Source organism: Furipterus horrens, unplaced genomic scaffold (assembly GCF_987537825.1).
Source record: "Furipterus horrens unplaced genomic scaffold, mFurHor1.1.pri manual_scaffold_11, whole genome shotgun sequence".
NCBI lineage: Eukaryota > Metazoa > Chordata > Mammalia > Chiroptera > Furipteridae > Furipterus > Furipterus horrens.
Window position 1 is genome coordinate 100,575,672 of NW_028327181.1, and position 12,517 is coordinate 100,588,188.

Here is a 12,517-nt window from a genome sequence, read left to right on the forward strand (position 1 = left end):
TGTGCCAGGCAGCAGCCCCGCCGCAGACCCAGGACATGAGAGCGTGGCAGACCCCAAACGACCTCCTGACCTGGGTCTATCCCCATTAGTCACGTCTGACAAACCACAGAAGAACTGTGTGCTGCTGGGACCGCCTGCTGGAGCCCATTAACACCTTCAGAGCAGAGGCCAAATCACACACTCAGGGAGACCTGAGGACCTTGTTTCGCAACGTGTGACAGCATGAGCTTCAACCCTGACGGGCGGGAGGGATGCGACAGTCAGCGTGCCAACCTCCAGAGCCCCAAACCGGGTGCTCCGATGTGCCGTCAGCCTGGGTGCCAAAGGTTTCTCTCCCGATTCTTTGTTCCATCATCCCCTTACCGGAGTGGGGGGACTCTCCATGAGCCAGGCCCCCACACACTGAGCCGGGGCACCTGTGCCTCCATAGGGGCCTCCTGGTCCGAGCGCACAGGGCTGAAAGATGGGGTCCCAAGCTGCGCAGTCTGGTGGGGTCTCTGCTGTCACCTAGCATCTCCGATTAAGGGAACCCATCATCTGCAGCTCAGTAGACACCCCCCATGCCGATGGGAGGGGCACGCCTGCACTCAGCACCTATGTGCAGCCACAGCCTGCAGCTCCAGTGCCCGTCCCGGGAACAGGGGTGGCGCCGTGCGGAGCAGGACCACAGGGCCCATGGGCATCTGCTCATGTTACACAGATGTCAGAAGCCTAGACTAGACATATTTTACCGGAGGCGCTACCTGCAAAGGGAGGAGGAATAGGACGAAGAGGAATTCCTTATTTATAGGTCTCACTTTGGAAATATGCGTTTTCTTCATTTTCAACTTTCGGTAATTTGAAACATGCAGCAAAGTCTCCAGTTTTACAGAGAACACCAAACACCAGCAGCCAGCTCAGCCATAGCAGTCACTGGGCCCTGTCACCCCTCCGGCCGCCCCTCGATCCACCTCACTTCTCGTTGCCTCTCGCGGCACACTGCACATGCGAGCACCTCCTGCGTGCCAGCACGCGTGCCAGCGCCTGGAACCCCGTTGTGCACGTCACTGTAACTGGTCGGTGGCATCGCCATACAGAGAAGACCTTCCAAGTAACCTTAAGACATGGTAAGATGCGGGGCCCTGCGGGGAGGTGCATCCCAGGGTGGCTGCTCCAACCCAGCTGCATGTGTGGCACGGGGTGGAGACCTGAGAGGCTGTGTGACCCTCTGCTGCCACCACTCCTAGGAGAGCTGACGCAGGCATGGGGGGGCACACAGGTCCTCAGAGAAGAGGGGGGCAATGTAGGACCCTTTGGGGGCAGCTGATTAGATTAGATAAATACACTGCACCAACGTTCAAGTCACTGAAGTTGTTAAATGTACTTGTTGCATAAAAGAATATCCTCTTTCTTTGGGAACACACTGAAATATGTGGGGCCACGATCTGACTCCCCGTGATTCAGAAAACACACACCATGCACGTGTGTGTGTGTGTGCGGAGAACAGAGGAGCTGCGCCAGAAAAGCGCACACACGCCTTCACAGCAGAGGAAGGCCGAGACCATCGCCCAGCAGACCCACCTGGGGGGGTTCGTAGATGGCGGCCACTTCGGCCCTGATGCCCAGCGGGATGTCCTTGTGCTCGGTGTACCGGCCGTACAGATACCCGACGTGCTGGTTCCCCGTCTTCCTCCAGAAGTCGAGGAAGCGGTCAGCCACCGTGTGGTTCTCAAACATGATGTTGTCCACGTGCCTGTATTTCTGGAGGTAACAACAACGGACTCAGTGAAAGCATCCGTGAAAAATAAGTAGCTTTTGCCACACTCAACCTATTGGGGTGATGCTGGCTAATCAAACCACACAGGTAAAACCAGCCCTGGCTGGCGTGGCTCACTGGACTGAGCGCCGGCCTGTGAACCAAAGGATCACCAGTTCGATTTCCAGTCAGGGTACAGGGTTGCGAGCCATGCTCCTCTTTCTCCCTCCCTTCCCCTCTCTCTAAAAATGAATAAATAAAATCTTCTAAAACAATTTAATCTTACCAAAATTTCACCTAAAATGGAGATTTTCGAAAGCTCTAGAAGAATAGTTCTCAAAAAGAATGACAGACAGAGGGAAGGAGAGACAAGGAGGAAGGTTCTCCACAGCTGAGGAGGCACGAATTCTCTGAGGAGCCCACGCAGGGGGGCAGGGGCAGGGCACCAGGGCTGGGCCACGGAGCGGGAGAGGCCAGAACAGCCCAAAGCTGTTCCCCTGGCTGGCTCCCTCCCGCTTCAGATCAGCCCCCTCTGAGCCTGACGTGGATGGGGCTGCACAAGTGCCCAGAGACACAGTTTCTTACAAGCCAAGGTCACAGGCACTGGGCCTCTCAGAGTCACCAGGAAGACTCCGCCTCCACACTGGCTGACGAACAGAACACGGAAGCCCCATCCTGCTTGCAAAAGCTGGGTACCTCGCAGAAGCCCGTCTTCAGCACAGGACCCACACGAGGTTCCGCCCATCGGTCAGAACGACTGCAGACCCGCCCCGTGTGACACAGTGTGTGTGCAGCAGCTCCTCTCCAAGGCCACGGTCACGCCTCACCTGTCTGTTCAGTGTGATGGCGCTGGGCTGGCACTTGGTGCAGATGCCATTAGGCCACGGCAGGTGTCCCTCGCACCCCGATTTAATCTTGCAACTGATGTTCTCCAGGGCCACAAATTTCCCCCTGGGCAAGAGGCACCGTAATCAGACACGAAAACGTGAAAAGTGTGGCAAAAGACTGGAAATAACATTCAAGGGTCTCCCACCTGTGAACAGAGTTCCCAGGAGTGAAGCGCGTGGCGGGAGCAGCAGGGAGAGCCCGTTGAGCCCTCCTGACGGGGCCCTGCCCACCCTCCAGCCTCAGGCTGCCAGAGTCTATGTTCCTATAAAACCACTGTAATCTCCACTATCACTAACACTCACAACGATTTCCAAGAACCCTGTTGGGCCCTGACCAGTGTGGCTCAGTGGGCTGGGTGTCGTCCCATAAAGCGAACGGTTGCTGGTTCAATTCCAGGTCAGAGCACAGGCCTGGGATGCGGGTCAGGTCCTCAGTTGGGGTGCATGCGAGAGGCACCCCGTTGCTATTTCTCTCCCTCTCTTTCTCCCTCCCCTCCTCTCTCTCTAAAAGAATAAAATAAAATCTTTAAGATAAAGTTTTTTAGCCCTGGCTGGTGTGGCTCAGTGGATTGAGTGCCAGCCTGCTCACCAAAAGATCGCCCGTCAGATTCCCGGTCAGGGCACAGGCCTGGGTTGCAGGGTCGTCCCAGGTCGGGGAGCGTACGAGAGGCAGCCAATCAATACAGTCCCTCTCTCACGCAGTGGTGCATCTCTCCCTCCCTTCCCCTCTCTCGAGTAAATAAAAACAATTTTTTAAAGATGAATACTGATGAATACCTATTATCTAACCTGTGTCCCGGAAGGGAAATGCAGCGCTTCTTAGTATTTTTAGCTAACCAGCAACCCTCTCACTGTGAGTCTGATACGTGGGTGTCTTGAAAGGATTCTATTCCTAGGAAACAGCTGACGAGGACACACAGCAAGGCAGCCTCCCTGTGCGTCTGGCTGATGCGAGGTGTGCGGCTAGAAGAGCGGCTCCTGCGCACAGGGATGAGCCCCCCGCCAGGTCCCTGCTCACAGAACAGTCCACACGCGCCATCTACCGTCACACGCCATGGCGTGCTGTTCCAATGGTGTATGGGAGCAAGGGCAGCCACCACGTCTGTTCGCGTGGCAGTGGCAGCTGTAAATGTGCCCCCGCAGAGACCATGGTCCCTGACCCAGACTGAAGAAAGGCTGACAGTCATCCCCCTGGTCCAGAAAGTTCCAGAGCTTACCCCACTGACAGGCAAGAATGAATTTGTGGTGGGATCTTTTCCTCCTGGTCTAAGTTTTTCTAAAAGTCATTTTGGGGTGCCAGCGGGCTGTCAAAGAACTACAATCAGGCCGACACGACACTCTTCACCCAAGGTGGCTGGTGTGGCTCAGCCATCACCTCTGGGTGCACCGGCAGGAATCAGAATCGCAGGGTGAAGCCCGTCCCTCCCTGGTAAGGGGAACGCGCCGCCAGAAGGGGTCACACAGGCAAGCATGTGACGTGGTTAAAAAACCAGAATGGTCCAAGTCCGCTGTCCCTGGCCACCGTCACGGCCTGCACTCTAGCGTAAAGAGCTGCCCCGCTGTCCCCGCCTGGCTGAGCCTGCAGATGGCCAGCGCATGGCAGGGCCACCACCCCAGTCCCACCCGGCCCTGGGCGAGGGGCTGATGGAGGCTGTCCACCATGACTGTCAGTGGGGCTGTTTTCCCAAACGCAGAGGAAAAGCACAGACAACACACACGACCACACCCCCACTCCCGGCAGCTCCACGTGGCCGTTGCCGGCCTGGCACCTCTGGGGACCATGACGACAGCAGGGAGCCAGTTTCCACCCACCTGTCTCTCTTCCACAATCAGCAGCCCACTATCTCCAGCGCTTTGGGCCCAGACCCAATCTCCGCTTCTCGTTTCTACGCCCAGTGCCTTCAGCGACACCCTCCCACGCACAGCACCCTGCGCGCTGCGTGCACCCAGGTCACTCACTTGTCGGCCCCCCCAGTCAGCTTCCGGATGTAGGCGTGGAAGGACATGTGCTTCACGGGCGGCTCCAGGTGGTTGAGGTAGTCCTCGTCGAACGGCTGCGGACACAGGCAGACGGTCACACGCTGACACAGACGGCAGGGCCACCGCCCAGCTCCCGGGCGCAGGGAGGCCAGGCCCTCGGGGGCCGCGATGTGGGCGAGCAAGGCTGGCTCTCACGGCCCCTCTAGGCCAGGGCCAACCTCTTCTCGGGGTGCCAGCTATCTTTTCAGGAAGCAGATGGGAAATGAGTCTCTATTACACATAAAACGCTCTCGGTCAAGTAACACTGGGACAATTCTGCACAACCCAAGTCACAGGGAGAGGGCAGAGAGCGCCACAGAGACCGGGGCTGGCCTTCTGCCGTCAGCCCAGTGCTCACCCGTCACCAGCCAGCGCCATCACGGCGGCTCTCCGTCTCCCCAGACACGTGAGGCAGGGACGTGAGACTCAGGGCGAAATAACCCAAAACGACGGCAAGCACGGCACCGCCAGGCCCAGCCCTGCATCAGGCTCTGAAACGCTGCCCAGGGGGGCGCACCATAACCACGGCCCCTCTCACTGCAACGCCAACGCCTGAGCCCCTCCTGAGCCGCCCCGGAGGGCGCGGCCATCTACACAGGCCTGCTAGAGGGACCGCAGGCCCAGGGCCCGAGGAGGCGAGCCTCCTCCCCGGACAGCCCAGTGCGGGACCTGAGGGCGTGCGCAGCGAGGCTGGGAAGCAGGGACTCACCCCAGACTCACCTCCAGAGGAACGCAGTGCACGCACTTCCCCAGCGGGCCGTGGCGGCACCTGAAAAGGGCATGGGCAGAAAAGCACAGCCGTCAGCACACCCGATCCCACGGCCGCCTCCCGGTGCCTGGCTTACGCTGCACGTCACACTCAATGCAGGCGCCTTAAATGGGACGTGGTGAGTGCTGTCACTACGTCAGTTCACTTGAACGTGTACGAGAAAAAACCGACCAACACATTCAAGCCTGTGATTTCATGGCTAGTAACAACTTACAATGATGCTAACCACAAAGAAAAGTGAGGATTTAAAGTCATTTAAGTAAAAGAGTTCAGCAAATGCTAAGAGAGACGGTCCTGGAGGTGCCAAGCACCCTGATTTGGGAAACACCCATGCCACCTGTTCTGGAAAACAGCACAGAAAGGGTGCCTGGCTCAGAGGGGTGCCACTTCAGTCAGAGAGACCCCGGAAGCCATGTGCACGTGCCCGCCAGGGGAGTGTGCCGGCGCCCAGGGTGTTGACCAGCTGGTGGAAGGCCTAGTGGTGCCTCTGGGCTCACTCAGAACCCTTTCTAAATGGGGTCGGGCTCCTGGACGCCCAGGACCTCTCCCGTCCAGAGCGGAGATGGCGGGTCTCTCCTCACAAGCAGGCTCTGCAGCTCCGATGACAGGTCAGTGTGCTCACACACACACAGGCGCACCCTCCACAAGGTCGCTAATGAAGCCTCAAAGGCACAGTTGGGGCAACCGGCACTGGCCACCGGGAGGAAACGCCCACGGCAGAGGCGTGCAGGCTGATGGCTCTGGCTCCAAGGTGGCTCCGTGCTGACAGCAGCTGAGCACGCCCTGGGCAACTGAGCCAAAACCGAGGCGGCTCGCAGGCAGCGTCAGGAGCCCAGGGCCTTGGTGTCAGCACCACCATGCGCAGGGGGTGACGCCGCTACTGAGACTCGCTGAGACCGACGACCTTCCCTCAGAGAGCTCTGTACCTGAGTGTAAACTCAGGTATTTCTAACTGCTTTCCCTGAAAGGGCCTGCGGAAGTCTAAAGCAAAGCACTCCGCCCTCAGTGTTCAAACTGGCCCAGGTGAAAATCGAGCGTTCGATGGGCCACCTTCAGCGACGGAGGTGCCCACTGGAAGGATGGGGAGCAAGTCCGTGTGTGTGATGCTGGACCTGCTGCCCCATCATTACATGAGGTGACGGGGACAAGCACCGTGCACGAGCAGGCGCCCGAGCATCATGCCCGCGCCCCCCCCCTCCCCGCTCGCCACATTTTCTAAAGCCCCCTCTGCCACAGGGCACACACTCAGGAGTCACACGATGATAAAAGGTCACAAATAACGAAGTGACTCTTAGAAGACAGGGCCTAACCCCAGATCCCCACAGCGGGCGCTCCACCGACACTCACAGCTGCGGGTCACGGCTCCGGTAGATCTTCCCGTCCTGTCTGCTCAGGTACTGGTCGATCTCATCCTCCACCACGTGAGGGGCGCCGCAGGCCTTCCCCGGGGCAGACGTCTCCATTTCCGACGAGGACCCGGCAAGGCTCGAGGGAAACAGGAACACCAAATCGCCATGCCTGTCAAACGGCAAACATCAGTCGAGGCCCACCTTCCTTCCAGGACCTGAGTGGCAGAGAGTCCCTCGGATGAGTCTCTGACATCTGCAAACAGCGAACACCGACCACCCTGGAAGCCTGAGGAACGAGGTTCCCACTTGTGAGAAACCAGAACCGGCCCTGGCTGGTGGGCTCGGTGACTGAGCACCGGCCTGCGAACCAAAGGGCGCCGGTTTCATTCCCAGTTGTGGGCCAGGTTCCCCGTTGGGGGCACGTGAGAGGCAACAGGTCAATGTTTCTCTCTTTCTATCCCCCTTCCCCTCTCTCTCTCAAAGAAATCAGAATCCTCTTCCCACATCTCTGCTCTGCTTCTCAGCTCCACGCAGGCCAGCAGCAGGGTCTGGAACTGCACTTCCGTTGACGAGTGTTTCCGTGTGGACGACACACACAGCATGCCTGTCTGGCTTCACACAGACAAGCATGCAGCCGACCCTGGAAACGCGGGGGTCAGGGGCGCGGGCCTGACCGAAGCTGGCGTGGATTAACGCCATGGGCCCTTCATGGCCGTGGAGCAATTCCCAGCCACGGACTGAGGACGCTGGTTCTGACCTGCGGCTGGTCCCATCTGCGTCTTTACTAAGAAGTGCCTGCGTGTAAGCGGAGCAGGCAGGCCAGGCCCTTGGTTCGGGGCCAGATGTGGTCACAGCACTGGCCGGGCGTGTGGGCAGCCCCCCTCGCACTCCACACTTGGCTCTCCATCCACCCCTCAGCCCCTGGTCAGCTCCGGCTTTCTATCAGCTTCCAACACATCCTTCCACTTCTTTGTCTATGTCCCCGCCCACCCCACACGTGCACACGTACGTCACTGCCGGGCAAAAGTGAGCCTCCCAAAGAAACACTGTTACACGCGCGCGTCTCAGGCAGCACCACCTCACAGAACCCATCTGAACACGGTCCTGTCTAGTTGCCAGCTCTGCCGGGCGTGACGGCCCGTGCAGCCGCCCTCCCAGGACTCCTTCTGCGGGCGCGGGAGGAACCGCCCCAGGCCGGCAGCCGCGGGTTTCCTCCTGGCGATGCCGCCCTGTTGGACTAAAGGGTTTGTTTTTAAAGCTGCTGAAGTGCTGCTTTCAAAAAACGCTGCCAGAATTCGCTTTTCAAATGGCAATGTTTGGTTTTCTATCACTTCCAATGTAAATTATGTTCCTCCCTTGATCAGACGCCACAGGATTCCCAGCCAAATTCTCCAGCCTGAGGCTAAACACACCCCGACAGCAGCGCAGCCCCTGGGCCAGTGGGGAAGGGCTGCAGCGCCACCGCGGGGCGCGTTTAACTGCTGCCACCTGGTGCCTTGGAAGCTGGGCTGCCACGCCCGGGACATGTGTTTCCCCCTTTTCCCTCCCGTCATTCTGGGAAGATAAAACTGCCAAACTGTGATCGGAGCGACTGTGTGTGGCGGAGATAGGATGTCCCTAAGTCCCTCAGCTGAGGGACACGGCGCCGCACCTGGCTGCCACGTCAGCTTTAACAAACGTTCTCTACGATGCACCGCTGAGCACTGAAGGCAGCGAGGACTCCCCGAGAGCCCACAAAGCCGGCAGGAGCTCCAACAGGAGGAGCAGAGCCAGCTCTGCGCTGCCCCTGGAGGCCCGCACTGTCCCAGGGCAGCCGGACAGGCCCGGGCCGGTCCGCACAGAGCAGGCTGCGGGGCCCGCACCGACGCAGAGCTGGCCATCTGAGGCCGCCTCACAGCGCAGCAAGTCCAAGCAGGAGCCCTGTCCGCCGCCGCCTGTGCTGTAGGACGGAAGTCACCTGTGCGTCTGTAACCACGGGTCAGCTCTGCCTCCTGGTGCTCCTTGGTTCAGGAAGACAGAAGCCATCCTCCAGAAACCGTCTGCCCCCCCCCCCCCAGTCCCTCGTGTCAACAGAGCAAAGGCATGCCCTCTCAGCAGAAAAGCCACCAACCAGGGCCCTTCGGGACTCCCCCAGACCCAGCTGGTCAAATACAAGCTCTCAGGAAAGGTCGCCAAACGTACAGAAGCAGCACGCCCCCAGGAGCAAGAGCAGGCAGCCAACACTGACCAGATGCAGACAGCCAAGGGCATCAGACGTGGGACCACGACAGGATGCAAACCGACCCGTGGAACATCAGATGGGAAACGGATGTGGTGGCAACGAGAGGCTATGCAATGGGGGGGGGGGGGGGGGGTTCTGGGATGCGGAGGGCCAGGGGCCAGGCTCTGAACACACCCCTCATCCACACAACACGTCCGAGCCACACACCGTGACAGAGGGTGCCAGGTCCCCTCATGTACCCTGACTGTCACAGGGGAGGCGGGCCTCTGGCCTCCGAACACCACAAGGGAGCGTCCTGGGTGGGACAGGCCCGGCAGAGCCCAGAGAGCAGGCGTCTTCACAGGAAGCCCAGGGGCCAGTGGGACAGCAGAGCAGGGCCGCCAAGAACCTGGAGGCCGTGGGCCCGCACATGAAGCTCACACGCAGGTTTGAAAAGCAATCAAACACAGTTTAAAAGTAGAAAATGTAATCACTGAAATAAAAGAGCATAGGGAGGGTACTATTTGAAGAGGTAACAACCACAAATTCTCCGGACCTGAGCTGCAGACACAAAGCATGACCTCCATCAGGTGGGACTAAACCAGCGACAAGCCGGGAGCCCACACCTGGTCAGCTGAAAGGAAACCGCAGGACCCCAGGCAGACGGAGGCCTTGAAAGCAGCCAGAGGGAAGAACTGTCATCTACAATAAACGACAGAAGCCAAAAGCCCGTGGAAAAGATTGACAGAGACCTCTGAGGGTCAGGACAAGGTGGGACAGTCAGGCAAGGCACTGGGTGGCTCTGTTGGTTAGAGTGTCATCCCGATGCACCAAGGTTGCAGGTTCAAGCTCCCATCAGGGCACACACAGGAAGTGATGAACGAATGCATCAATGACTAGAGCAGCAAACCGACATTCCTGTCCCCCCTTCTCTCTTTAAAGTCAATTTCTGAAGCTAAAAAGGAAGAGGCCACCAGACGCAGACGAGTCGGCAGCGAGCGCGCACAGTCTCAGGTTCGGGCTGGTCGGTCACACCATCGTCAGAAAGATCCACTCCAGGAAAACTCAGACTGCGCGCCAAGTGTCACCGCGGGAGGGTGAGGCTGGCCCTGGCAGACAAGACAGGTGAGGCCCAGGGAGGTTAAGGGGCTTCCCTAGGCTCGCAGCCAGTGGGTGCCGCAGAGAGGACCCAAACGCACCCACGGGACACTCCCAAGAGGGGACCCGAGAGGCAGAAACCCTTCCTGAGCTGAGAGGAGAGGACCTTGCCCCCTGGAGGCGGACACACCCCACAAGAGCTTTATCGGCCAGCACGTGCCCACCAGGCAGCTGCTGCAGGGCCGAGGGTCCTGGAACGGCACTGTTTCTCCTCGACAGTCGGGTCTGTGCGCCTGAAACGATCACACGAACGCCCTAACGGCCTGTTACTCCAAGTGGTCAGCGGGCACACGGTCAGCTTCCAGCAGAGCCCAGCCCCACTGCCCGCAGCCCGGCCGGCCGGGAGCCACTCACAGGAACTGAACCCGTGGGGGGGCCCTGCCCCCAGTCCATGAGCGGGGTTGCCCGACAGTCCCGCCGGGAGCCGGCACGCTTCCCTCCGGAAAGGGCTGACGGCGACTGCTCCCGGCCCCACAGGCCACGGCGCCCGTCTCGGCGCTGCCCCGGGAGGGAGAGGGCACGTCCACTGCGAAGGCAGTGGCAGCTGCAGCCAGTCTTGTATGTGCACCTGGAACCGATCAGCTCCGGGGCACTAAGGGGGCCTCGCCAGCAGGAAACGCAGCCACCGCCCGGCGGCCCCTCCCTGCAGAGCAGTGGCTGTGGGGGCCGCTGCGCACTCGGCCCACGACCGCACCACACCTCCTCCGCAGTGTCACGCCCCCCCGGGCTCTGCGAGTCAATCAGACCAGCTCAGCAGGAACCGGTCAGTGTGGCTGCCGACTGCTTGGCAAAACGACGGCCACCTGCGTGTGGCCGGTGAGGAGCACTGACCAGGAGCGGCCCCAGGGGCCCAGGCTCGAGTGGAGCGGCCTCCGTGCACGGCTGGCACCCCCATCGCCTCCCCCCGCCCCCTCCCCAGTGGCACTCACTTGATCTTGAGCAGGGTGAGGGACTTGTTGGATGACGCTGTTATCTCCCCTGTCTTGTTTCTATTGATGTAAACCGAGAAACCGTTGTTCTGGAAGCCAAACTCCTTCGCGACCTGAAACAAACCCCAAACAACAGAGATTTAATAAAACATTTGGGCGGGTATCTCCCCACACCACGCCCGTCTCCGCTCTTGGGGAGTGGAGAGAAACTCGACTCTGCGCTTCTCTCCCTCACGGCCCACGGCCCTGGCCGCCCTAACGCCATGTACCCAACATTCCCCTAATACTAAGCCTGAACCAAACACTTCAGCAGCACTGCTGAGACGTCACTAGAACGGTCACTCAGCTCAGAAGCGACCCCTCGTTACCCAGCACTGCCCTGTGACGCTCTCAGTGAGGCGGTCAGGGCTGCTCACCCAGGTGTCTAGCAACACAAGGGACGTGGCCAGAAAGGAACAGAGCTTTGTGTCAACACCAAGACTGAGCGACACAGTCACGAGTGTGAAGCGAGCAAGAGTCACGGCCATGTCTGGAAAGTTTAATTTCTACCTTCAAAGTCAACTGGGAACCCCCATTCCAGTCTGAGGCGCGACAGGAACAGGGAGCGTCGACGCGCCGGAAGGTGCCTGTGACCCAGTAATGAGCCCCCACTGGGCCGGGCGCTGGCACGCGCACGTGTGCCCCTGATGCCCAGGGAGCAGTCCTGCGTCCCACTTGGCTCACAGCCGGGAGTGAAACAGACAAGGCTCCTGCCAGGGAGGACCCCTGCGACGAGGAGGATGGAGCCACCGAGAAGAGCCCCGGGCGGGCCAGCGCACAAGGCCCCTCCGAGGAGCCCGTGGGGGCAGCGGCCTGAAGGAGAGTGGGCCCACTGCGTGCCACTTGCCAACCTGGGCAAGCGATGCAAGCAGGAGGACCATGCACGCAGGCCAGAGGCAGGATGGGCTGGAGAGAGGCCGGGGAGGCCCGAGCCTGGCAGGCAGGAGGGCAGCGGGACAGGGCACAGCTGGTGAGGGAGACAGGAGCGTGAGGCGCACGGGACGCAGGGGCTGACAGGCACCTGCATCCCTGCCCCGGAGCCCAGGGAAGGCCTGGGGGCCGCGGGCTGGGGGTGCCGAGGCCCCTCCCCTGGTTCTCCCCAGCATGGCTGCAGGGGGCAGAGGGAGCAGGACAGCCTGGTGCCCAGCTCGGGGAGGCGGCCTCAGGTGAGGCAGCACGAGGGGCAGAGGGAGGGACAGGAAGGGCACCCGGTGGGGCTCAGGTTCCAGCCTGAGAACTGGGTGGACGTCTGCTCTCAAGCGACACCTGCAAGGAAGCCCTGAGAGGCTGAGGGAAGAGGCCGGAGGAAACCCGGTCTTCCATTCGATGCTGCAGCCTGAGGGGCCCCCAGGCCTCCCAGCAACGGTGTCAGGCAGGCAGCTGGTACTTGGGTCGGGGGCCAGCCGATGGGCCGAGCATTAGACACCTGGGG

General features: G+C 60.2%; 1 protein-coding gene across 1 annotated transcript in view; it reads right to left on the bottom strand.

The window, feature by feature from the left end:
• Positions 1-12,517, bottom strand: part of NPLOC4 (NPL4 homolog, ubiquitin recognition factor) — a 37,434-nt gene that overhangs the window by 18,280 nt on the left and 6,637 nt on the right. Inside the window, exons 3-8 of the mRNA XM_090257888.1 lie at positions 11,047-11,159; positions 6,758-6,928; positions 5,362-5,410; positions 4,582-4,676; positions 2,563-2,686; positions 1,561-1,740 (exon numbers count right to left, since the gene is read on the bottom strand). Of these exons, the coding sequence (XP_090114014.1) occupies positions 1,561-1,740; positions 2,563-2,686; positions 4,582-4,676; positions 5,362-5,410; positions 6,758-6,928; positions 11,047-11,159 (732 nt within the window). The remainder of the gene's footprint in view (positions 1-1,560; positions 1,741-2,562; positions 2,687-4,581; positions 4,677-5,361; positions 5,411-6,757; positions 6,929-11,046; positions 11,160-12,517) is intronic.